Source organism: Limanda limanda, chromosome 14, assembly GCF_963576545.1.
Source record: "Limanda limanda chromosome 14, fLimLim1.1, whole genome shotgun sequence".
NCBI classification, from domain to species: Eukaryota; Metazoa; Chordata; class Actinopteri; order Pleuronectiformes; family Pleuronectidae; genus Limanda; species Limanda limanda.
Genome location: NC_083649.1, coordinates 7,287,255 through 7,314,795, shown reverse-complemented (window position 1 = coordinate 7,314,795; position 27,541 = coordinate 7,287,255). Strand labels below are relative to the sequence as shown.

Genomic DNA, 27,541 nt, shown 5'->3' with positions numbered 1-27,541 from the left:
TCATTTGTCCTCGTCTAGCTCCGAGCCGTACTTGGTATTTGAGACCTCGCCATCCTCGATGTCTGCCGCCGTCCCCGCAGCCTCCTCCGCCATTTCTCCCCCTAAGAGCTTTGTCTCCTCCTCTTTGTCCCGCTCCTCTGCGTCCGAGCCCCCAGAGTCCCCTGCTTCCTCTGATAAAGAGTACATCTTCCTGGAAATCTCTTCTTCGCCCGATGTGGCCTCGTTGCGGTGGCGTTTCTGGAACAAGCCGAAGTCGGTGATATCTTTGGGGAAGTTCCTCCTCTGGCCTGTCTTGTCCCCGGGGCTCTCATCAGGCTCCAGGGCCAGGAGTCCGTTGGGCAGGCCGTTGAAGGCCTCCGGCGGCCTGGGTGACGCTGTGGAGCTGCCCATCTTGAGGATGGAGGCGGTGATCTTGAATCTGTTGCTTTTGCTTTTGCCCTGGCTGCTCTGAGGACCGGGGGAAAGCTTGAGCGAGGAGTTAGGGTAAGCCAGGCTGGATTCCACCGAGCTGCCGCTGGCCTTCGCCCCCTGCAGGGCGGGCTTCCCCGTCTTCATCATGCCCATCACCTCGTAGCGGAAGCTGGAGATATCTTGTTTCAGCTCCTGAGGGAGCAAAGCAAAGCGTGAGCTCCCCCTGGTAAATTAACTAATGCTTTTCATTTAACCATTAGTCCCAATCAATCTCTGTACTGGGAATCTGCAGAGCGCTGCAGAGGGTATTGATTCATTTGACCTCAGTCAGTACTAAGTGGACAAGGTGTAATCGGTGAAATATTATACAATGATAGCATTCCTTTTCTTACAAAGCTTAAAAGAACAGTTTAACGTTTCTGAAGCAATTACATTTCTTCAAAGATCTAAATCAAAGCCAATAAATATGTAATGTCGTGTGGGCTGAGATTTTCTTTTTAAAACAGAGGGGAATATATATCTGCATGAGTGAAGAGACGGCCTAAATATCACAAGTCAATCATCAGTAATTGATTTGTTTAGTTACCTAAGCACAATAGAATGGAAACAGGCTTTACACACAACAGCAACGTCTTTTAAGTGTAAAGTTGAAAACCTGTTGGTTCTCAGTTACTTATTTACACATCCAGCTCAGGAAACAGGGAAATATTTGTCTTTAATATATGAACTGCTCCACTATATTCACCAGCTGGTTGTTAAGCTTTTCCTGAACCAACCTTGAAGTTCTCTTCAGTCAGACCTTCCTCTGTCTTAGCGTCTCTGATCATGGCGGCCACGTAACGTTTCACCAAATTCCTCAGCACCTCCTGAAACAGTGGAGACAAACCGCCATTTATTATATTGAATAAAAGTGCTGTTAGAAAACTTCAGAGTCATAAATAAGATTACAATAAAGTATTCTAAGCTACAACTCTCATAAGAAGCAGAAGAACAACCCCCTGCAGATGTGGACAAATGAGAATTCCCCGTCCCACTGAGTGTAATTGTTTGGCTTATTGTTGCATGAATTTTCTATTGACAGAGACAGAATGGAAGCGGAGAAAAGCTGAAGAGCAGAATGTGTGATCTGTCACAGTCTGTCACACACATGCAGACACACAGACACACACAGACACACAGACACACACACACACACACACACACACACACACACACTAACCTGATATTGATGGTTTATCCTCAGATTCTCTGCTGCTCGCCTCTGCAGGGACATCACATGCAAAAACAAGAGTTAGAATCACTTCGACTCTTTAGGGGCAATAAAGTTTTATATTCTTTATTCTTCTTTATTCTCTGTTAATTGATTAATTGATTTGTCTACAAAATGCAGAGTAAAAATTGCAAAGAATTCCAAATGTGGCATCTTGAAATGACGTATTTTATCTCATCATCAGTCCAAAACCAAAGACATGTTGCTTATTATTATATAAAATGAATATAAATAGCAAATTTGATAAGTAAAGGAAATATAACAAAACTATAAAAAAAAAATAGAATGGTACAGGATTAAGAAACATAAGCCATTTCTGTCTGGTTGAACACAAGCAATGCTTTAATCTTGGATTTAAACAACCGCGGAATTCTTTAGTTAAAATTATTTTTCCCTCCAACAGAGTCCGGTACAGTAAAATGTTGTTTTAATTATTTGACGGCCAACTTACTCCGAGAGATCCAAAGGTGTCGGGCCGCTTGGAGTTGGTCCTCTTGCACACTTGCCTCTTAATCCAACACATGAGGTAGAGGAAGGACTTGGGGCTGGGGATGATGTTGAAGGGGGCCGGCAGCGTGGCCCCTTCCTCAAAGTAACTCATCCACAGCTTCGTCCGGGCGAACTTCCACTCGATGTCTGCGTGGTCCTGAAATCCAGTTCAGAGCATATTCAGAACAGAAAGCAGGTTTGTATCTAGGGTTGCAAAGGGGCGGAAAGTTTCCGGTAAATTTCCGCAAACTTTCCGGAAACTTTCCATGGGAAGTTTAGCTCGGGAATTTTGGTAATTTTGAATAAAAATAAATAACGCAAATTAAACGCTAAGCAATAAAAACATCATTCAAAACTCTATTTTAAAGATGTATGGAATGCAGCACACGCTACAGGTTGAGTTTCAACCCTCCACTGTGCATTCTTCCATCACATGCACAGATAATTCCCAGCATCCTTCACACTACAGCAGGGCTGTTGAGGCCTGCTGTAGTGTGCAGGACTAGTCAGGTAATTTTCCATGATATTACTGGGGAAATATATTAGCATGCTGATTGAGGATTGTTCATCTGTTCATCTAGTCTATTTCCATTCATTTATCCATCAATTGCATAATATGTTTACAGACGATTCCATTGTTTGGCTAACTATTTATATCTCTGTCATTGCATTAGCGTTTTTTTTTACAAACATTTTCTCATCTTATTCTACAGAACAATGCCATGTGCACTATCTCATGTGTGGAGACATTTCACCCCATCCAACGTAGAAGGAAAGGCTGTGTACATTTGCAAATACTGTGCAAAGACCTATGTTAAGACTGACATAACAATGCAGAAGCATATAGTCAAGTGCCCAAAGTTTCCTCAGGACTCAAATCAGCCTATGACAAAACAAAATGTTTATATTTATGTCTGTATATGACAAGGTAAATAGAGTTAGTATAATTTACCCACAACATTTCAGGTTTATTCCCGTGTATTCCTGTGTATTCCTGTTAATTCCCGTATATTCTCGTTAATTCCTATTAATTCCCATGGAAAGTTTCCAACTTTGGATATTCCCGGAATTTTGCAACCCTATTTGTATCACATAGTGCTTTCAGTTGTGGTTTGTGTGTGTGCTCACAGCGATGTGCTGATAGGAGTTGTTCATCATGGCGATGAGCATGTTGAGCAGCACCACCAGTGAAATGATGTTGTAGGTTCCAAACATGGTGGCGCCGACAAACTCAGTGAACTGGTGGTCGGCGTCCACGTTGGTGACGTAGAGGCTGATCAGGCCGAAGATCGACCAGAAGAGAGACTGCAGGGTCTCGAACAACCTGCAGGGAAAACACACCCGTTACTCAAATTTCATGTTGAGGAAATCTTTTATCAACTGAAAGAGTTTTCATAAACCCGGAGAAAAAAATCCCTTCACCCTCGTGTTTGTGAAATTCCGCTGAAACATCAGTTTCTCTTGGCAACCGGAAACCTTTCACACATTTACAAAATGCGCTGTTCACAGGGTGCACACCTCTCTGTTTCTTTGCCACTCGGTTTCACAACATCACACATCTACGCTGAACACGCAGGCACAGATGAGACTCATGTGAACTCACGTGGAGAAAGCGTTGTTCTGCTCCACACAGCGGATGCCCTTACACTTCCCCTTCTCGTCCGAGGCCTTGGTCTCGTAGTAAAAGTAGAGCTGGTTCAGCCCGTTAGCGAAGGCCAGCAGGACCTGCAGAGAGGCGGGGTTTGCATGAGCCAATCAACGCCTCTCAGTCACGTTTAATGTGTTGATGTTGCTTCTTGTTGATGTGAGAGTATTTATGTGTTTACTAGACAGTAGATGAAGAGGAACTTCAGGATGTCCAGCAGCATTCTCCCCAGGGAGATCTGCAGCGGCCCCAGATGAGAGTTGGCTGTGAACAGCGAGATCAGGCGCAGGGAGCTGAAGATGTTAGCGATGGCGAACACCGCCTCAGCTACGAGCGTCGGGTGCCACATCTCCCACTGGTTCCTGGGTTTACTGCCGCTGTACTGTACCGGGAACACAGTGAGATACAGTGAGGACACATCACACCTGAGAGTTCTGCTGCTGTTCAGGGATCGGTCATTACCTTAGTGTAGGCTACAATCTTGAGGGAGATGGTGGCCAGGTATAGAGAGTTCATCACAAAGTCCATCAGGTTCCACCAGTCGTGGACATAGTCTTGGAAACCACCGTCCCACATTTGCTTGATCTCGGCCCAGATGAAGCCTAGAAATAGAGATGTTCCCATCATCCGTCAGATCAGTACTTGTTTCTGGCGGCTGCCGTGTGAAAATGTGCAAATCTGCTCTTTTTCAGACAACTTTAGGTCGGTGGGCGTTGAAGCTCGGATTGGCAGTGAAACGCTCCCCGACTGAATCACCACCACAAAAGATCAGAATATGAATTTGAACATGTCTGATTATTCTAAGATCAGGATTAACAGTCAGCAGATCTGTGAGGCTGAACTTAGATACAAGCTGTGTCTGGATTGCCGGCGGTAAGAAGCCTGGGTAGACCACATCCTCTGAAGATTACAGGCCCTGAACTGAGACACAGTGGTGACTGAAGTTGCATGCTAACATCAGCGTGCTAACATACGGTCCAAATGATTCAGCAAACGTGCTGAAGTTCAACAGGTATGTTTGTAATAGTTATCATCTTAGTTTAAGATATCAACACTAAATTTAATGTATAAAATGTGGACATGTGTCGCTGCAGGTACCAAAAGGTGTTGTAGATTTTCAAGATGGAGGACGGCGCGGACACGGTCACCCGCGAATAAGGTCATGGTTAAAAATGGTGTAATCTTTGGTGACTTTTTTATGACCGTGCGGATTCTCAACAGACTCCAACAGAACCATTGGACTCAAATTTTCCAGTCATTGTGAAATCTGATTCATATGTAATGTCAAAATCTAAATTTGTACCACCCTCTTATCCTAATTTGAACCCAGAGAAATGTTCTGGATTTGCCACAGCTCTGAATATCATCGCTGAGAAGTGAAGCTTGGTCAAACTGCAACAATTTAAAATTTGAATTTAACTTTAAAAAAAGGTGGTGACCAGTGGACCATGGTGTCATTTCCTCACCCACTTCCCCTGTCCTCAGCCACATGACTCACCCAGCACCCAGGGCAGGATCATCCACTCCACGGTGGTGGGCGCCGGGCCCTGCCTGTCCTGCCGGTCCTGCTCCGTGGTGACGATGTGCTGGGAGGCGAGCAGCAGCAGGAAGAGGAAGGTCAGGTAGGACGCCGTGTGGCAGATGAACTTGATGAAGGGCTTGCGGATGAAGAGGCCGTAGCGACTCTTCGGAGCGATGAGGTAGCAGAGAGCGAACCCGGGGTAGAGGAGGCCGATGAAGACGCAGGTGAAGAACTTCCCGGCCCACTGTCGCCGCCTCCAGCCGGGGAACTCGTCGTACCAGCGGGACGCCAACAGCTGCTGGCAGTTCGGCTGAGCTACAAACTGAGAACACAACACAAGGGAGGAAAGAATTAGACTTTTCATGTTTGATCCACAGAATTTAGAGCGACCGCAGGGATTCTTTATACACTAATGTGAGCTGTGATTGCAGCACGTGAGCCTGCTGGGAGTCAGCCTCTTCAGCCCGAGGCTATTTGACAGTTCTACACAGAACAGAACGCTCTGGTGACCACATGCAAGACTTCAGCACCTGCAGCAAGTTCCAGGTGAGAGTGCGGGAACAAACTGTGTGTTGATCGTCGACTCACATGATGTATCAGAAGGAAATCAGGTAACGAAGGGAAGTGCAAAAGAATCCAGATTTGCTCGAGAAAGGAGAAGATCATGTCTTCAGACGAGTGCACTGAATTTCCTGTTGATTTTTCCACGAGATAATAACACAGTTCTCCGGCCTCAGACATCTGATTGGGATTGGAACGTGATCCAAATCAGACACGACAGGAAGGAATTAAAATGTTTCAGACGTAAACCAACACATGGGAAGTGTTTAGTCTTCCTCTCTGTTGATTGGCTTGTCTGACGTCTGGCGATGATGAGGGATTGATACCTTATGTGACTGCAAAAATGAAATTAGAACATGATAGGAAATCCTGTCCAAGTTAATGCCGTGTTTGTTTGGTAATTAAGTGCAGGTTTAAAAAAGACCAGCAAAGCCAAAATATCAACAGAGCTGCAGCTGTGTCTCTGCGAAATGGACCAGAGCTACGTCAACAGCCCCTGGTGATCATCTAGAAGTATCTGATTGTATTTTGTAAATTGTATAAAACAATATAACAGTTTGCACATGCAAAAATATTTGCAGGAAGAATCAGAATCGGAAATGCTTGATTGATCCCCGGGGGAGAAATGTGGTTTTTTAGTCACTCCAGCCAACAAAATAAATATATAGAGATCAAGATATTAACAATACATAGAAATAGAGTTTAAAATAAAAGTTTGTGAAAATCCAAGAAGCTGAAGAAGAACAACAGAAGATAACTGCTATAATGAAAATTATCAAACCCAATGCGTTGACTGGCTCCAGCGGCAGCCAATTCAAAAACTCTGCAGCTTGTTACTATGGGAACCGCAGCTCTCCCTATGTGCGTCGGGGGTCTGGAGCAGAGTTGCTCATATCTCCATACGGATGAGCGGTGAGGAAGACAAAACCTATTCTTTCTCCAAATGAGAGGAGGAGTGGGACAGAGAGAGCATTAAGATAACGAGGAGGATCAATGATGACTCCTCAGATCTCCTCTCTCGCTGACGAGGGAAGAATAAAGGGGAAAAGTGAACAGGTTGAAAAAAGCTTCTGCTGATTTTCCTCTTTTCATACGACTCCTTTGAACACGAACCGTATTTATTGCAAAAAATGGCCGAGCTCATTAAGCTGCACCCAAAGTCTGAGGCAAAACCCCGGGTGCAGGATCAGTCTTACAATGAAGTACTTCCGCCCAGATAATAATGAAATAAAAAAAAACACATAAAAAAAACACATATTTAAATGCTGCAGCAGCTACAGAGATTTATTCTGTCCATTCAATGAGAGCTTTGATATTTTCATCACAACTCTTCTGTACAGCGGAGGGTGTGGGAGTGAGAGGCCCGTTCATACACCAGCTTTCATCTCGCCAGTCTGAACATTAGGTGTAATTAATGAGAGTAAACTGTACTTGAGCCGCCTAATCACTTACGTTAATCAACCCCACGCAGTAAACCTGACAGAGTTATAATTAGGAGATGCAGTCTTATCATTGGCCAAAATCTGATCGGATTAACTCATGTAAAGGGGGAATATGGGCTTTTAGTTTATTTTATTTTACAGACAAAATATTTGAATCATTTTGGTAAGAAAGTGAAACCAAATTAAATACTAGTGACAGGCTGGGTCTTCTTATAGAAACTGTGGAGTATAGGTTGTAATGAGTGAGAATCACCAGCCTGCGCCTGAAGGCCTCAGTCAACCAGAGCAGCTTCAGTCTATAAACATTTTCAAGGCAATTTTCAAGAATTTCTTTACAAACACTGGCATTAATGGTAGATGAAAGTGAGATGGGATAATTACATAACTGCATAACTGCATCACATCTTCTATTCTATATTTTATTTCATCATCTGAACTTCAATTCATTATAAAACAAAAAAAACCTTCTCTTATCCTAAAACCTTTCTTACAGTCCTTCACCTTCACCTTCCCTATGTTACACTAACTTATACTCAGTGGTAGAGTGTGTGTGTGTGTGTGTGTGTGTATGTGTGGCTGCCTCACACAATTCAAACTGAATCCCTGTGGGTTCTGTTAGGAGAGAAAGTGTCTCTCCATCTCTGCTGCCTGTCTCCACAGCAGGAAAGTGTTTGACACTGTGTGAGTGGACAAGTTGGTCCACTCTGTAGCTCTGAGAAGATGTTGCCCCCTCCACCCACCCCCCCGCAGCTTCACCGACATGAAGAGTCTGAGACACACACACACACACACTGACAAAAACACACGGACAAGGACACAACCTGCAGCTGTTTATTTTGCAGGATGTTTGAGCTTTAATAATAAGACAATAAACTCTCTCCAAATATTTCACACTTTGAATTTTTTGATGCGTTAAATCATGATGTGCATTTCAATCAGTGGAATCTCTCAGTAGAGCTCACACGCCACGGCCGAGCAGTCGCCTTTAATTAGTTAAATTAAACTACGGTGCAATTAAGATTTATGAATTATTCCCAAAGAACTGGTGAAAATGTCAATAATGTTAAAGGAATTAGTCAAACTAAGAATTCCTGGATTTTTGAGGAAGTTTAATGGAAATCCATTATCGCATAAATGTGCTGACAAACCAACAAATCAATGGACAGGACCTTAAATATAATATAACACATTTTTTGCAAGCCACACATTGAAGACAGTATGAGATTATTTTATCTGCTCTAAATATAAATAACCAGGCCTCCTTTGAATATTTGAAACCAAACATTGCTGAACATTGGAGAAGCTCTCGTGATTACAGGCCAGATATTTGCTGCAGGTTATTGCCGAATCGACTGAGTGCTGATGGCACTTATTACCTCATAGTGTGATTTTATCTGCGTTTAATGGAGACACTAAACACATCTGAAATACTGAATTGCAGTTTTTATGAGGTATCACAAGGGGGCAACGTCAAACTACAGCGTGTCAAATTAATAGCTTTTTTTCCCCGTTGGCGCCTTTAAAAAATTTCAAATATTACAGAGACAGTCTGCTCCAGCTCTCGGCGCGTCTCTCCAGTGTGCTCACCTGCCGGGGGCATTACCGAGGGGTAATCCAGTGTCTGAAGCCTCGGGATGTAACTGGGGATAAACGGCTACTTGAATGTGTTCTGTGCTGCTGATCATATTTATCTGATTTGACCTCCCACTGCATCAAAGCGCCGGCTGCTCCGTTAGCTAAGCTCTTTAGAAAGGAGGCCTGTGGAGATTTCTCTTCAGACCATTTTAAATTGCCTTTCAAAACCCTGGGAGTGCAGCAAGAAAACACACACACACACACACACGTAGGGATGAATGCAAAAAAAACACAAATGAGCGCACACATACACCCACACACATGATGAAGAGGAGAAGGGACCAGCGTTTTGTTCCAGTGGGGGTCAATGACAGGCTCCCAATGACTCACTGGAACACTCATCATCAAAAAAACACATTCAGGATTGTGGTTCACACCAATTATAAGAGCCCAAGTGTTTGTCTGCTGAATCGGTGAAAGAGATGAGGGGTGATCGAACCACAGACTAAATGTGCCGGGGGTAATGGCGGCTCCCAGGAACAGCCGAGCCTATCCAGACCCCCTAAGTGTCCACTTGACCCTCGGAGCGCCGCAGGGGCCACGACCCACGTCTGGCTGGAAAGATCATCGGTCACATCTGAACAAAGCCATCGCTGCAACTGCCTCGGTGTGTTTACACCTTCACCACCGTCAGGAGGCAGCGGGAAACAATCTGTCATATCACCGCTGCTTCACGCAGATCAAAACATTTCCACCGCAAATTCTGAATCAAATGCAAAGCAGGTGAACATGTTTTAAGCTTCACAAGTCACTGGTAGAAACTTGCAATAACAAAGGGACGACATGATGGCTCTCGTGAAGTGAAGCCAAAGTGTCTCAACTGCCCCCTGGTGGCTGGCTGGAGTAATGGCCATAAACCTTACCAACTCCATGTTAGTGGATGGGACACGCCAAATTCTTTCTTTTTAGGTATCTTATCACACTGATGTATGATCGGGTGTTAATTTACCTGGTCAGTTCGATTTTTAATGACTTAGTTGATGCTATAAAAATGGGTTAGGGGGATGAGTGGGAGTGGGAGTGGAGATGCGTCCTCCAGCTTTATACACAGTCTATGGTTTGAGCGTATCCTGGTGTGTGGATCAATAAAGTTTTATCATATCTAATGCACATGCTAAAAACAACAGATAAGACTGCATTATTAAGAAATCCACACAACAACTTTAAATGTATTCTTCTTTGTATGAAAAAGCCATCTTCTAATACAGTAAGAATATTTAGCTATTTTTTTTATCAAAATAAACTTCTTTCATGGATTTCCTACAGATGAGGATTGTGAAACAATTGCTTCATTAGAACTTTAATAAATGTAATTTGATTTTAGAACCTTTTTGAGACAAATTTGATTAATTTCTTCTGTGGTGGATTTGCTTCGGAGCAACAGATTTCATTAGAGAGAGATTTTACATCAATCACACTACAACACTGCTAATTAATTACACACACACAGCCGCACACACACTGACAGAATGATGATTTCCAGCGGAATAACTTTACCTTTAAACGACTGCTAACCAGTCCAAGTAACTGGGACATTAATCATGTGGAAAGGGCAGCTGGGTGGATTGGAACCCACATCATGAGACACTGTCCTCCATCAAAAAGCCGGGGCGATCAATGGGTGTGATAGATAGGATTCAGGAGAAGGGCATGCTGGGACATCAGCTGGATCATTTAAACACTCCCTGGGAGAGGAGGACGTCTGATGTCTGTGCACCATGAATGATTTACTTTCTTTCTAACAACAAAGCGACTGAAGATGATGGCGCTGCTGTCACCCCCTGCACTCGACTGTTTTCATGTAACTCAACGTGTCATCCACTGACCTGTTTCCAACAGCCGAGCTAATGAAGGAGGAAACTTCTGCATAACAAACCAAGACTTCCACAAAAGAGTCCAACCAGACAGAGCTGCCTGCATCAGACGACAGGATGGAGTAATGTGTCTGCTTCACCTTGGTATTCAGAGGCACAGTTGTGTGGTGGAATATCACTTTAATGCCTTTCTGCTTCCCCGAGGAGCCTTAAAACTCTGCCCCAACTTAGTAAATCAACTCAAACCAGGCTTTCCACATTCTGCATTAAACCAGGATCCATGCATCTGGCCTTTTTCTATTCTCCGACAGCACTTATCCGGGCAAAATAATATATGGTAACAAATGTGAAGTGATTGCAGCCATAACTCAAAGGAGCGCATTTCTCTGCCAAGGCCAAACAATCCAGCACATGATTGTTTAGTTCTTATAGAAGAAATCCATCATTCCATCAACTACCACTCATCCTTTTGAGGGTCGCAGGGGGAGCTGGAGCCAGAGTGAAGTGTGCACCTGGGAGAGGTCATTACCACAGAGGGACGGTTCAGTCTCCAATCAACCCCCAGTTTGCATGTGTTTGGACTGAGGGAGGAATCCTGAGTGTTCAGAGAGAAATCACCATACATGTGAAGAACATACAAACTCCACACAGAAAGACCTCGACCCAACTGGGATTCGAACCTTCGAAACCTCCTTTGCTTACGTGACTCCTACCGCTGTTTAGTATATAGAAATATAAAAGAAAAATAAATCCTCAATTGGCCTCTCAATTTGCATCCACAACCAAAAATGTTCCTGCCAGGTCTAAGGCCTCATGCTTGACGTTTGGTGGAAAACAGTTTAGTAATTTTTATGTAATCCTTCGAAACAAATAAACAAATAAACCAACAAACAGACACAGGTGTTAACTAAATGCAAATACCTGAAAAAACATTTTCCTTTACTCTTCAGCTGCAATTATGGTAGAACTTAAAGGGAGAATGTTACATAATTCAGTCACATCTCTATTGATCACGTGAGGCACTGAGGGTTTATATCGCAGACGCACACATTTGATTCCACACTTCATAGGAATTATAATGCACCTTTAAACCAGCTCATTTGCATATTAATTGTCCGTGGCTCCCCTCACTGGCAAAGCATTTATCAGCAGCAGAAACAAAAGCATTAAATTACTGGACTGCAGAGCTGAATATTTGTCTTGAGTTATCAGGTTTGTACCATTACCAGCATTATTATTCAAATATGCTTCGAATGCATTCCAGGTCCCGCAAAGCTGTTGAATAAAACAATTTGCTCGCTGTCGGAAAATAAAACTGGACTGTGGAAGTTATCTGTGCCTGATCACTAAATGTTTTTTCCACGAGCTGTAAAAATAGATGCGCTGCACATGTTCCACATTCGAGAGGATTACAGAGCATAAATGTTTACAGGAGACATTTTTTACTTTTTACTTTCCCATCGTGTGCTATGGAGGTTTTTTGGGAGTTTAAAAGATCTGCAAACCTTCTTCCATACCTGTGTGTGGGTGTAGATTACAGTAGACATCCCATCCCAATGTACAGCTACAAATGTTTATATGAAACCAATTATTACCTTGCAGCTCCCCGCCCCCCCCTGCCTGTCTATCTGTCATCTGCGTGAGCTGCCAAAGTGAAACCAGATCAAATACAACGAGAAACCGCCTCTGGCAACACGAGAAAAGACGCTGATGCTAATCTAACATCATCACACTGACTTGTGTTGTTCTGGCAGTGACACCTGTGTGTGTTGCTGGCAGTCGCCCCCCCCCCGGGCCACACGCAGTGAACGGGACCTGCGGCATGTGGCCAGGAAATCTAACAACAACAAGGAAAAGGAGAGACTAGAGAAATCAAGGAAACAAATTGAAAGAAACAAATATGGTTTCTTTTATGTTACACATTTAAATAGATAAATCTGGGATATTGCATTCTGGGATGACACCCAGGCACCTTTCCCATTACTGCAGCCTCTAAAATGAAGAAGCAAGCGTTTCTGTATCTTTCTTCTTTTGTCCTTCATACACGACAGCGTGCACCTGTTTCAATGTGCGATATAATGACAAGATGAACGTATATACCCCAGAGTTTGAACAATACGGTAGAAAGAGAGGAAGTCATGGAGCCCGATAAGCAAAAATTTGCCAATATTAGTCTTTTCCACATATCAGAATCAATATGTGTAGGTATGAAAGCATTTAATTTACAAACAATACAGTGCAGAAAATGTAATGTTTGGTTGTGTTTTCTTTTTATCTACAGATGTTCATCAAACACTAATGGTCCAAGTGGTTATGATGAAGTCATGGTTAACTTTATTACAAATAAGTTTAAATAAAAAGAAAATACAGCCAATGGGATATCGGATATATCAGCTTCAAATAATCCATATGGGCTCTAGAAAGCAGGTCTGATAAATCACCAGTGTTGAGGCTCTATAATATGCTTGTACCTCTTTTTGGTAATACTTGATAGCCAGTTTGAGTCTGGCCAGGTCGTTGTTGTTCTCCTCCTCCAACAGGTTCATGTCGTCTCTGTAGTTGAGGATCATCTCCAGCTCCCTGGAGCTCCTGGTCTGGTCCAGCAGGTCCTTGGCAAACTGTTTGCACTGCTGAGAAAGCTCCTCGTACTCGGATTTGAACTCGTTCTCCACCTGAAAGACACGGAATGCAGAGCACAGGGTCCTCTAAACATCAGGGCGTCCTGAAGGAACCTGGCAGCTGAAATCAATACATCAAGGTAAATCTCAGAGTGCAGGTTTGTCTGGGAAGTGGAGTTTCTAGATGAATCCTCGCCTCTGGCTGTTTTCTGTCAAGAAGCTGTTTTAAACTTGTTCACTTTTTGAATCCACCACCTTAGCAAACCCAGTTTTCAAGGCTTTTTCCTCTTATATATGAAATATGTATTGAATATAACTAAAAGGCATTTACAGTAATTAGTGTCAGATAAGGAGACCTGCAGAGTTAAAGAAGGAGCATTTGTTTTTAATTATTTCTGTTTTGATTCTGATCTCTAATGGCAACTCAGCTTTACTACAAATTAAATAATGAACATTGGATTTTGTAATATAGCAGCTGGACATTTTTTTAACCTTAACACAAGTGCATTAATATCCCGGTGCTGTGGCTCCACCAGTAGCTGCCCGGCTGCCTGGTCCTCACCTTGCTGAGCTCCTGCAGCTCCCAGCTGAGCCTGAACGCCGTGAGGAAGGGGTCCTCGCTGGAGAGGGCGATCAGGGAGGGGCTGGACAGCGCCCTGTAGATGTTGAGGCGCGAGCGCGAGTGACGCAAGCTGTCCACGTCCGAGCTGGACACGCACTCCACGCAGTTACAGCGCACCTGCAACGACAAACATGGGAAACATATTAACAAAGCTATTTACCTGTTTGGAAATCCCTGACTGAAACTTACTGAAACAACCCTGAGGATCCTGCAAAGCTGCTCTTTAACAAAGCTGCACACAAAACTTTGTCTCTTCCCTCAGCAGTTGTGGACATTTTGGATACATGTGGTTTTTGAACCTGTTGATAACATCACAATACAAACAGAGAACCACGAGGAGACGTGTGGTTCACCGACCTCATGCGGCTGCGGGATTGAAACGCCTTTCTGCACCAGGAGCTTGATGATTTCATAGTTGTTGGTGTGCGCCGCAAGTATGATGGGAGTGATGTCGGGGGTGAAGTCGGAGAACTGCTTGTCCAATAAGATGGGAGGAACCTGTCAGGGGACAAAATCAACTTTAATCATATATAGGGTTGCAAAGGGGTGGAAAGTTTCCGGTAAATTTCCGGAAACTTTCCGCAAACTTTCCATGGGAAGTTTAGCTCGGGAATTTTGAAAAAAAAAAAAAAAATACGCAAATTAAACACTGAGCAATAAAAACATCATTCAAAACTCTATTTTAACGATGGATTGAATGTAGCACACGCTGCACGTTGAATTTCAACCCTCCACTGTGCATTCTTCCATCACATGCACAGATAACTCCCAGCATCCTTCACTATACAGCAGGGCTATTGAGGCCTGCTGTAGAGTGCAGGACTAGTCAGGTAAGTTTCCATGATATTACTGGGGAAAATATATTAGCATGCTGATTGAGGATTGTTCATCTGTTCATCTAGCCTATTTCAAAGTAGAAGGAAAGGCTGTGTACATTTGCAAATACTGTGCAAAGACCTATGTTAAGAATGACACAACGATGCAGAAGCATATAGTCAAGTGCCCAAAGTTTCCTCAGGGCTCAAATCAGCCTATGACAAAGCAAAATGTTTATATTTATGTCTGTATATGACAAGGTAAATACAGTTAGTATAAATTACCCACAACATTTCCATCTTATTCCCGTTAATTCCTGTTAATTCCCGTATATTCCCGTTTATTCCCGTATATTCCCGTTAATTCCAATGGAAAGTTTCCAACTTTGAATATTCCCGGAATTTTGCAACCCTAATCATATATACTGTGTATGTTAATCAAAGTTCTCTCTATGCCCCACATTCAGCCTTTTGGATTCAAGCATTGTATTGCCAGTTTACAGACCTCAGTCCCCCCCCCCCTTCAGTCAAGTTGAAATGACTTGCTCAGAGCACAGTAGGTAAGTAATGGGTTTGGCTAAACACCGGCGGCTGGCAGACCTCCTGTTCACCTCAGTGCAGTCCGGAGGGGCTTCACACTGATGGTAAACTGAAGGAGCACGATCAAGAGAGCAGTCATTAGGGGTCGGAGCAGAGAAAGAGAAATTATCAAAGTGGCGGCAAAAATGTCACCCACGCGAAGGCTTGCGGTTAAGGGTGCATCCATATTTCACACGTTTCCGAGGGAATCATTATGCTCAGAGAGAAACTCATTCCACCCAGCGCTCTTATCGCCTCCTCCAGCTCGGCCCCCTTGTACTGTTCCCTGTTGCTCAGCGGCGGTACAAGGCCGCGGGCGGAGGAATGAGCCGGACCTCTTCACTTCTTTTAATTGAACACCTATTATCTGATACTGTGGCGAGGGAAGCAGGGGAGGGACAGTCAGAGAAGGGTCGAGGATAAGAAAGCAGAAGGTAAGGGTCGATTTAGCAAAGAGACGCTAAAGCCTTTGCCGCCCACTCTGGCTGATTAGAGCCACACAGGCTGAAAACAGGTGGAACTACGATGAGACTTTACAATTTAACATCAATGGGAATAAGGACAGTGAGATGTCAGCCAAACCGCATTGGTCCACACCCACGTAGTCCTGAGGTCTAATAAGAAAACCGCAGTGTGGGTGGACGACATGTGGAAGAGAAGGAACTCTCTGTAACTGCACATCCAGGGAAGTAAAAAAAATAGGCTATTTAGTAGACGTGTAAATACAAAAATGTTCATTTACAACACCAGTAGTCTTGGCTTTGTAAGGCAGATACACAGATATGTACATGTTTACTGTGAAAGTGTCATTACTTCCTAATCAATACCTTCTCAGTGATCGTTCTGATCAAAACTCTTTGAATAGCATAAAATAAAAAAACAGCCAAGGGATCAATAAAGTCATGGGGGTTCATCCTCTGGAGACCAAGAACATCTGCACAAAACTTCATTGTTATCTTTAGGATTTTTAATCACTGTTGAGATGTTTCCTGCAACCTTCAAACAGAACTTAGTGAGCTCATGGTTACGATGTAGGAAGTCGTGTACACGTCTATGTTTGGCGTTCAAGCATTGAGGTCGAGACAACGCAGCTGCTAGGCAACGGACACACGGTGGCTAATATGAGAATTCATGTCTTGTCTATAAAGAAGCTACAGAGGCTAATGATTTAGAAAACTAGCAGTCAGGTAAGGTATAACAGGGAAAAGGGCATTAGGAAATTCTAAATATAAAAACTTATATGTGGCTAAGAGTACAAGATATTCACTTATCATCTATCAAATAACTAATCAAAACCTCAGCTATGAAAGCACATTCCAGACGAGATGTGCGATCCACTGTCCTGTTCTAAAAAAGCTTCTCTTTACATTTGTCTATTAAAAGCACAAACAGAAATAGTATCAGTGAAGCTCTGGCACCACCTCACTCTCAAAGGAACAATGAAGAGTTGTCATCTAAAAGGGCCCTGGTTCATTTTCTCAAAATGTCAGCTTTATTTATTGGCGCCCAAAGTCGTTTCATCACGCAGACATTAGTTCCTCGTGTCGTTCACTCGGTGCATCACGGAACAACATCAACAAGAAGTGGTCGGAGAGCGATGTCGGAGAGTCGTCATGTTTTGCAGAGGAGGGCGATCTAATAAGCTCTATACTCTGTTCTCTGTGTGGGAGGAGAAGGGGACATCAAATAATCGACATCAAACAGCCGTGGCCTGTGACCGAGCTCGGAGCCGGAGCCGGAGCAGGCTGCGAGATGTGAAGCTGAGAGTAGCTGAGAAGAGAAACCACATCGTAGCCCACTTGTCTGTAACTCAGATTAGAACAACGCATCCACCGTCGGCTTATCGATTAAAAATGCAACACTATAGCATCTGCAGGGTGTCAGGACTTCACAGTGTGCCTTTGTTTTCACTGTGCTCTGCCCCCTGTTGGTTTTCACCTGTCAGCGCGCGACATCACAAACCTTCAGATGAAGCTGCAGTAAAATGGGACACTGTGCGGTTTCGTGTTTTTGAATGACAGTGCGAAAAACAAGCTCAGGTCTTTGGCGGGATTCACTGCAGACGTGATAATGCTTCCTTCCCACCGGGCTCTGTGGTGTAGATGTGGGAAGACGAGGGATTCCCTTACATAACGGCCTCCATGTGCATATGGTATGTGGGCTGCACAGTCACCGAAAATAACCACTGAGCAAAATGTGCTCTATATAAAAAGACTGGAAGGGATTAAAAAAAAGAAACGAAACCCAAAAGCACCCAGGGGCTCTTTTAATTGAGAAAAAGTGTGAGCTGCAGTGTTTGTGCCACCGACAGATGCATATCTACGCTCAGAGGATAATGCATGAAGCTATTTAGAAAATGTCAAGGCACTTCACGCTGGAAAACAAACAATCCTCGACTCGCTAGATTCTTACAAACACATCATTCAAGCTGCCTGAGAAAGAGAAAGACGAACGCACGCAGCTCCGGCAAAGCTTGAAATGAATGAAAAAACTTCATGGATGACACCGGTAATGGATACGATGCACTTCACCCAGACGGCTTTTTAACATAATCAATGAGCTTCTCTCAGGGAGATTTGAAAGCTCCGCAGTGATCTATTTTCACAATCTACTCATGTGAGAGGAACAGACACTATCTTACCAAGACATTAAGGTAAAGAGGCAATGCAGCGGCTGATAGATGTCACCACTAAGGGGCTCGGACCACCACACATTCACAATCCGCTCCACATCCATTTCACCAACAAGCCGGAGCGATCCACTGTGCTCGTGCTCCATTTTGTGCCCTAATGTGTTTTTCGCTTTTCCGATCATTCCCCCTCATTTCGCTCACAGGACGCGACAGAAGGAGCAATGATATCTCCGCCACAGTTGATCAATGAAGCCAAAAACATTTGTGCTTTATGGTGCATTGCTGCTGATAGGGCGGGGGGGACAGAGAAACATGTGTGTGTGTCTGTGTGTGTGTGTGTGTGTGTGTACACGTGTGGTGGGTGAATGAAAAGAAAACTCTCCTTGAGTAGAGAGCAATCAGTGCAAAGGAGCAGCGATCTGAAATAAACTAGACTATTTAGTTTAGATTACAGTAATTAAAGCAGTAGAACAGGCCCTTCTCATCAACTAGAAAATGAAGTTTGTTTACAGCACTGTTGTAATTCCTGAAACTAATCTGGATCCTTTCAAGACTGAAATATAAATATATGGAAAATAATTTCTCTTGGTGGACACACTTCAATAAATATGAAATTTTCTGAAGAATTTTGTATTTTCTGAACTTTTTTGAAGAACAAAATGTGCTTGAAGGTTTTTTAATTTATATTTTCAAAATATATTCAATAATCTGTGGCTTTGTTCAAAGCTATAGAGCTACAATTTAACTAGGAATTAATCAAATGTTCACTTTACTGAATCAGGAATTGTGTGTGTGTAAGTTGTGGCCCCTTTATGGCTGCCAATTCAGAAATTGGGGGCCATAAAGAGACATTTTTGGATGCACCAAAATTTTAAATGCAAATCAGAACCACGGGGTGAAAACATAACCTCCTTGGCAGGTGCATTAAAAAATGACAATACAACATGGTGGCAAGTGTAAGGAATCATATCTCTATCGTGGTTTCTCTCAGACCCGTCAGCAGCAGCTACAACCCCCCCCCCCCTCACCTGCATGCCGCCACTGGGCTTCTTGTGATTCAGCAGCAGCTCCACAGCGCCCACCACTTCCTTGCGGATGGCGTGCAGCAGGGCATCGCCGACGTAGACGCTGAAGCTGAGCACGAGCTCGATGATCTCCAGGTTCTCGTTCTCGATGGCGATCAGCAGAGCCGTGCGGCCGAGAGGGTCGATGCAGTTGATGTTGATCTTAAAGTAGATCTCTGCCTCCTGACAAAAAGGATGTGATTGGAAGTCAGGGTTTGTTTTAAAAGCCACTCGGGGTTTGTTCAGTGATTAGAAGGGAAATTGCTCACTCGCATAGATAACACATTGATTTCTGAAAGGAAACACTAAAATCTGACTCAGCAGCTCAAAGTATAGTGATGTCTGCTTTCTTGCTTTGTTTGAAAGAGTGATGACCACACAACCTTCTGATCAATAGTAATTGTAGGAGAATACGACCAATTTTACCCAATTTACTGTGTTTATAGGTCTACGGGAGAATTACTAAAGTGAAAACAGCTTTATGAGTCATACTAAAGGGAGGTGGAGCCCACTCCTTATCTCTGCTCGAGGCAAACAGTTCAAGGTTATTTTGTCCACCTCTAATACACCACAGCTCAATCTTCAACAGATCTGTCTGCAGTTGCATGTTGGGTAATGTGGCTGTCAGATATGGACGAGGGAGAATTTTTTTTTTCAATCAGTAAGAACATATCTCCGGTTCTGCTGCATCGAATTCAGTCCCGATTATAAAACTGTCCATCATGAGTCGAGGAATGAAATGTCTGATTACTGGAGTGTAGCTTTGACGGTCGTGGTGTTTTCTACAGCTGAGTATAGATCTTAATTTTAAAAATAAACTAGAATATTCTGGATACAGGTGTTCCATCTTGCACTGTACTAACACAAGTTCTAGCCAAAACTATTTAGAGCAAAACGTATCAGACAAAAGAATACTGATTTGAGCTACCCAGAATGACAGAAACCATATTTGGGGAAATCTTTGAATTCTCAGTTTGGTCCATGTCCCATCCACTAACATGGAGGAGGCAGTATTTGTGACCTATACTGCAGCCGACCAGCAGGTGGTGATCTTTCATCTCTATGACCAAAGATGAGCGTCTAAATTTAAATTCAATCACAAAGTAATTTCTCAGCTGTTTCTTTTCTATTTTTGTTATTTTTGTAAAGTTTGGTTTTACCGCATTGTGATGTTAATATCATTTTATACACGGTTAAATTTTGGGCAGCTCAGTTACTTAGTATTTTCTGTTAACTCAAGGTAAATTAAAGGCCTCAGATGTTATCGGAAGATTCTATTGGCAGCTGCAGATGTTCCCAGTAAATCTTTTTTTTTTAAATCAATCCAATTACAGTAAGGATTTTATATCAATCCATTTGTCCATCCATAATTTAGTGGTTCACCGGCCGCAATCACTCATTTATTCACCAATCAAATCATCCATGCTACCATGTATTTATGCTCTCTCTCTCTCTCTCACACACCTCCAGAGCGTGTTTGACACTGGCGTAGTCGCCTTTCTCCACAGCTCCGAGGTAGGTCTTCTCCAGGGGCGACAGCTCCGACTCGGCCCGCACGATCCTCAGTGGGATGCGGTCCCGGTACGAGGAGCTGTCAGTCCGCCGGTAGTAGAGCTGTGACATCTCCCTGGGCTTCAGCTCACCAGCTCGGTGCTGACACGGCTACAGCTGCGGCCAGGCGGGGGGGGGGTTCACACTAGAGGGGACAGGGGCAAAGATGTTACAGGGAGAAGGCACCTGCTGTTGTTGGTGAGGATTTTTACAAGATATAAAGGAGGTGAAAGGGTTAAACAGATAGAGATGACATTCCATCCATTCAACCATCCTTTCTTGTCAGAAAGTAGCCATACAAACAAAGTGTAATATTTAGGGCTGGGCAAGTTAACTCGTTTTAATCGAGTTAACTCATCACTTATTTAACTCAGACAATTATTTTATCTCGCATTAACTCAGATTTGATTATTTATTGTTTTATTGTGAAAGTCAGGCTTTTATTTTGTGAAAGTCTGTTGCTGACTGCTGCGGAACCGGAAAAAATAAAATAATTGGCGGATAAACAACCATGGATAAGGGTACGGAGCTTTTACATGGCCATTTTCATTTTAAAGTTCTTCCAGACGGCGGAGTCGACAGAACCAAAGTAATTTGTAGCCACTGCCAAGGTGAATTTTCTTATCACCGGAGTACTCCCAGTCTAAAATATCACCTGAATGCAAAACACACAGTTGATATCAGCAAATCACTCAACGAAACAGCGAGTGGGAACGTAGTCTGCTTCGGCAGACTACGTTAGACGCAGGGAGGAGTATAGTTTTTCATAACGAAGAGGATAACATTAATGCCCTGGCAGTGGCATTGAGCTTTAACTTTGTATTTGCTTTGATAACATTGTTAAGTTGAGATTTACACTGAATATTTTATTTAACTGCTACTGTATTAAATGCTGATGTTAAAAGTGTTTGCACAACAAATGTTATGGCACTTTCGTTCATATGGCAGAACATTGAAAATAAAATTGCGCTATACACTACTTTTTAATTCATTATTGGATTTTGCGTGTACAAATGCGATTAATCGTGATTAATCAGGGAAATCATGCGATTAATCGCGATTAAAACTTTTTATCGTTGCCCAGCCCTAGTAATATTATTATACTGCTAATCCTTTGAAGGTTGCTTGCCGAGCTGTTTCTGAAACACTTTTTATCTTATTTGCTGAAATCCTCACCAGGTAGTTATAGCCGTCGATATGAAAAGTCGCCTGCAAATAAGAAAAGCTGGTGTCTGTGGCACTGAGGGGATTGTAACTAAACCTGGGAATGACCAGAGTCTTCAGCAGGAGAGTCAAACGCCTCTGAAACAGAGACAGGAGCCGGAAGTCAGTGTTTTGGGGGCGGAGCTTTGAGGACTGATGGCCGGGGGGGACATGTGTCGGATGCATTGTTTCATTTTGTGGTTTTGCTCTTGCTAACTTTTCCATGATCAACAACCCAAGCTTTGAGGGTTTAAGGGACTGGACGGAGGCTGGAGCTCCCACATTTGGCCAGAGGGCAGATACATTCAGTTGCTTGTCACAGACTCACTTTAGCTACAGGATCCCTGACCAACATGATTTAATTATCCAAGCACTTTATGTTATCATGTCTCCACCTGCAGTCTGAGTAAAATCGGATTTGTAGCTGGAAGTCTAAAATGTACTTTTGCTGCAGCCGAGTCACTTTATACTGACTTTTTGCACAGTGAGATAAACACTGACATTGACCTTGGAGCTTTTCGTGCACTGCTATTGATCTGCACAAGTCTTCTCTCGAATCTGCCATCAAGTTACAAACATCAAGAAGAAAGAAGAAGTGTTAACCTCCGGGCACAGAAACATCTCACATCACTTCTCTGTTTACTCTGTTCAATCCAAACTGAAGCAGGAAAATATCAAACCCGTCAGCTCCTGCTCGACCTCTTACACCAGAGAGCAACATGTCCATCATGCAGCTGGAATGGAAGGTTAGACGTTGAATTCACCGGCTTCTAATCGCTTTAGTAAATATCGTTAGTGAAGCTTTACTAATTGATTGAGAGCGGTTGACTCTGCGGTTGCCTGGTGACAGCAACATGGCGCCTCCAGAACTTTTGTATACACGTCACTTCTCAAAATAAAACCTGTGACACTGCACAGCCATCAGCTCCTAACAAGGTAATGTCCAAGATCTCCAGGTTCTCTGGAATCTGGCAGCGCCGGGATTTGGCCGTTTATCAGGTAGAGCTCGCTAAAAATAATGCAGTGTGTGATACAGCAGTCACAGCACACACTACACACTCCAACATCCCACCACTGAATTAACATCATAAATGTCACTCAGGTAGGATTTGTTGCTGGACTGTTGCAGTAGTCTGCATTCGTTCTCTTTGAGTGTACCTAATAAACTGAGTGTTGTATTTGTTATTGATCAGACTCTTGTTCTAACTCATAATGTTCTTAATGGGATCTTATTTCCCATTAATTTTATGTTAACCGTTTTTACTCTCATCATTTCATACATGAAAGGTGCTGTACAAATACATTTTATAATAATATAATATAATATGATCATAATTGTTATTATTATTATTCACAGAATCTGTGTTAATAGGAAGTTAACCATCACCATGTGAATATAAACTCAAAGGCTGTGTTGCTTTTAGAGCCCTTTCTAATTTACTTTATATGTAGAGTATGTCACTTTTATGTAACTTCTACAATATGTGAAGTTTTGACAAAGTCCCTGAAGCAGCGTGGCATCATGGGAGTTGTTCTCTTCACCACCATCGCAAATGAAATCACGTTAATGGATCAGATCATGTATTAAAGCTTTATTTCCGTTACAGCAAAGAATAATCTCTATCCATTACGTGTGACCAACACAAACACTGGTAAAGTAGATATGACAAAATTAAAAGTCGAAGAAAAGGAAACGCCCCTTTACCTTGACTTAAATTAGGGATTTCTCCGAGTTTGAACATTGACACTTTACTGAAGAGTTGTTACGTATTGTATCTTATAAACTTGAGAGGAGAAGAAAACGATGGGAGGACGAGACGTTGAGGCTGAAGAATAAGAGGAGGTGTGTGAAAATACACACAACGAGATAGAGTTTAAAAGTTTGTATGTTTCTAATTATACAAAGCGAGGCAGTTGAAGTAGCTGTAGTGTTTAGTGCTCCCCCCCGTCTCTTAGCACCGTCTCAGGAGAACTCATTACTGCTCCGTCTCAGTATCCCAGAAATAACGAGTGGATTAACGAACACATGGCAGACAGATTAGTTCATAACACCGAGGGCAAAATTCTGTATAAATACAGACGTATTTAAAGTTAAATATTTGCTTTCTTTGCGTCGAGAAAAATGAATAACAAATAAATCAGCATGTGTTTGCTCAGCTTGGCAGCAAGAGCAGAAACAGAAAGAAGCTGGATTGAAAGGCCCTAACATTGTGCTCTGATTAACATGTTTTATCTTGTTAGTTTAATCTGCATAAAAGCGGACGAGTGAAAACAACACGCTGTGGTTTTAAAGTGGTTTTCTGCTCGATTATTTCTTGGCCAGCAACAGACGTCATTATCCTCATGAGTGCAGACTTCAGAAAGAGATAATCAAACTCTTATCAAGACTGAATTTATTCTTTGTCTGTGGCTCGCACATCTCGAAAGCTGTTAAGCCTTCCGGCTTCCTACTTGGCACGTGTGTTGTTAAGGTTCCGATGAAGAGCAGTGCAGGACGTGCAATACATTCAATATGAATAAACTTTCAATAAACAGATGTCCGGCGCTCCGAAGCAGCAGCGGCTGGGACTCATCGACACAAGTGGAATTGTCAATCGAGACACAACTGCTTCTCCAGTTCCTATAAAGAGGTGAGCTGCTCTTTGTGCCACAGCGGTGGAGCAGCTTCACCCTTCTGTGGACAGAGTCTTCAGTTCAGTTACTGCAGGTCAGGACAGTTTGAGAAACATAACTGCAACCACAGGTCAAGAGAACAGCCCATTCCAGAGAGACATGTTTAGAACAGGCACTGCACCGGTAAAATGAATTGCACGACCGACTGTAAAACCACAACAGGGTTTTTTTAAGCTTTGCTTTTGTTTGCACTGATTCAGCAAACCAGATACCAGCTTGTTACCAAGCAAACTGTGTCCCCGAGCTCTCTGGGATCCGTTAAGCTCCAAACAGCTGCAGCTTCGCTTTTGCTCCACAGATAAGAGAGAGTGGTATCAAACGTTTCATCTAAAGCTCAGCCAGAGAGCAAATATACACATTTCCCCAAAATCACAAACTAATCCTCGGTTTGCATGAACATGACTTTTGCAGTTTAGTTTTTAAGGGTTATGTGTGAGCACTTGCTTTCTGCTTTAATGTGATTGTCCAGGTTTTGAATGAGGAGGAGCATGAATGTAAAATGGCTGACACACAGGTAATGACATCAAAAGTGGAGGATATTTAAGGATCTAAGCTCCTTCACGTTTACCGGATGTCGCCCATCATCTCCTCTTGTAGTCAAAGTGCCACTTTGCTGCTGTGGAGATTCTGTACGAGCCATTTATCTTCACTCCACCGACAAATACAGCTTCACAGATCAAAGAGAAAGATTTGCTCTGAGGAGTAGGTTTTAAAATCCTCTACATAAATCTGATATTTCCCTTTGTGCAACAGTTTAACACAGGGACCACTGACTGACATGAGAGAACATCATGCACTGTGCAGAGAGAGAGCATTGGAACACTCAGTGGAAGTGAATCTTGGTGTCAATACATTTGAATTTAAACTCACACCAAAGATAGCATGTGTTTAATAAACAGTGTTTGACGTTTTCTAAAACAAAAAACAGAAAATTAACTAAACATGTATTAAAGCAATGCAATTAAATATCCTTTCCCGTGCACCCACCCAAGTTGCTGTGTGTTTATCTTTTTCAACAGGAGTGAAAGTGTTGACAGTTACTTGCCAAGGTGCTCATTACCCACAATGGAAAAACAGCTTCTCTAAAGTTTGTTTTCCACGTTCTCTTAAGGTCAATTTCACTTTTATGTGTGTCACGGTTGTGATTCATGAACTCCTCATGAGGGAGGGAGGGACATAAAGGTTGAGACTGAAGTATGGAAACGCTAATTTGACTCTTTTAATATATCAGGTCACATCACTACTGCATCATGTCACCTCGGTCAGACCTGTGATTTATTTTTTCCTTATAATGTTCTTAAATACAAACTCAGCTGATGGTTGATGGTAAACATTGGAAAGAATGCCAGATGCCAGCAAACCAACAAGCAGACACATCAGTATAAGATGACACACGCACACACACACACACACACACACACACACACACACACACACACACACACACACACACACACACACACACACACACACACAACACACACACACACGCACACGCACACACAGAGGATCAATACATGGTTTGAAGCACAGATGAGCTCTCCATGCTGCATTTCATGTGTGCGTATTTATAAACTGAGGGTCAAACAGTCATAAAAACGTCGGTGATCACTCTTGAATAACAGACAGCAGGTCTGTGTAAATGCACACAGGGCGAACGGCGCCTGTGGGAACTCACAAGTGAGATGCTGACATTTTTATTTCTGTGTTTGTGGGCGAGAGAAATGTTCCAGGGAAGCGCAGGGATAAAAATACAAATGGTTGTGGAGATACTAGGACTCGAGTGTGTGCCAGCTGAGGTCCCTTGGCCAGTCAGAGGCTGACGGTGCACAGATCCAACATTAATCACCCAGATCCACTGTGAAAAAGCCCCAAAATTACAACATTTCAAATGCAATGAAGCAGAAACTAACCTCTGTGCTGATGGACATTAGAAGTTCGCTCGGGGAGATCCGTGTTGTTGCTTTGGGAAATATCCAGAGACCACATGAGTGCGAATGAACCAACGCGTAAAGCTTTTATCCAACCACTGAACCCAAACTTCTGGAAGTCAGCATCATCCAGATGTGTGACCGCAGTGTGGATGTGCGCAGGGACACTGCTGCTTAATGAGCCTCCTGATGCAAGTCCATCTTCCTCCTGGTTTCTTCTACTCTAGTCTCGTTTCTGGACACTTCTCCTGCTGTAGATCCACAGTCGCTCAGTTCTGATCACGACTTCCATCCGGTTTTATTTGGGGAATAATCAAAAAAAGCTCAGACTGTTCCACAGCGCATGCAGCTCACCACAAATCCTGGACACGATAACACAAGCAAAGTTTCCTCTCGTATCTCGCACCTTGGTTCTGCAGCGCATCCAGTTTCCCCCCCCCCCGGGGAGAATTCTCCATCGATGCCCGCTCGACCTATCCACCTGTTGTTGTTGGGGGGGCGACTGCGGGAGAGATGAACGCAGAGCAGCCAGATGCGCAGCGGGAGGTCTGCGGAGCTGCAGACTGCTGGTGCGCATTTGGAGACGCATTGGACACCGTGGTGATGCACAAGGGGAGGGGGTAGTGGGAACAGCCGTCTGGATTCACTGTTATCGTTATTTACACCGTTTCACTGTTGTGATCCAGTTTTACTCCTCTGCAGAGATACACGAATAAAAGGTGTATTTTTAGCATTTTAAGTGCATTACAAACGACTTGAGCCTTTTCAAATTTCTAATTCATGGAGTTATTCTAAAATTCTTCATATATCTTCCGTCATTTATTCTAATCATTTAGCCCAGAAGACAATTCTGCATGCAAACATCTGTGCAAAAGCATTTTAATTTGATTTTATTTGATAATCATCCAGGGAAAACACTTATTCAAATATTCAAAAGGTTTTATATTTCAGAATCTTACGAAACAACAGGCTTCATTCTCTGCAGCCATCATACATGTCATTGTATAGAATGTGATGCATACACAGCTCAAAATCTGCATCTGTATGTACGCCACCAAATTCAT

General features: G+C 43.1%; 1 protein-coding gene across 1 annotated transcript; it reads right to left on the bottom strand.

Moving 5' to 3' along the window:
• On the bottom strand, window positions 1-27,541 carry LOC133019776 (short transient receptor potential channel 4-like). The gene is made up of 15 exons (XM_061086333.1): window positions 27,533-27,541; window positions 20,584-20,742; window positions 19,084-19,302; window positions 14,387-14,527; window positions 13,970-14,146; window positions 13,261-13,461; window positions 5,314-5,659; window positions 4,278-4,417; window positions 3,997-4,197; window positions 3,774-3,895; window positions 3,299-3,494; window positions 2,133-2,327; window positions 1,631-1,672; window positions 1,188-1,277; window positions 1-603 (listed from the first exon to the last, which is right to left on the bottom strand). Exons 1-15 carry the CDS (start codon window positions 27,539-27,541, stop codon window positions 1-3), a joined length of 2,841 nt encoding a protein of 946 aa, XP_060942316.1.

Coding starts and splice junctions, on each gene's coding strand:
- LOC133019776 (XM_061086333.1), bottom strand. Junction 13,462..13,969: donor AGCTGCAGGAGCTCAGCAAG/GTGAGGACCAGG, acceptor CGTGTCTTTCAG/GTGGAGAACGAGTTCAAATC. Junction 2,328..3,298: donor ACTCCTATCAGCACATCGCT/GTGAGCACACAC, acceptor ACTGGATTTCAG/GACCACGCAGACATCGAGTG.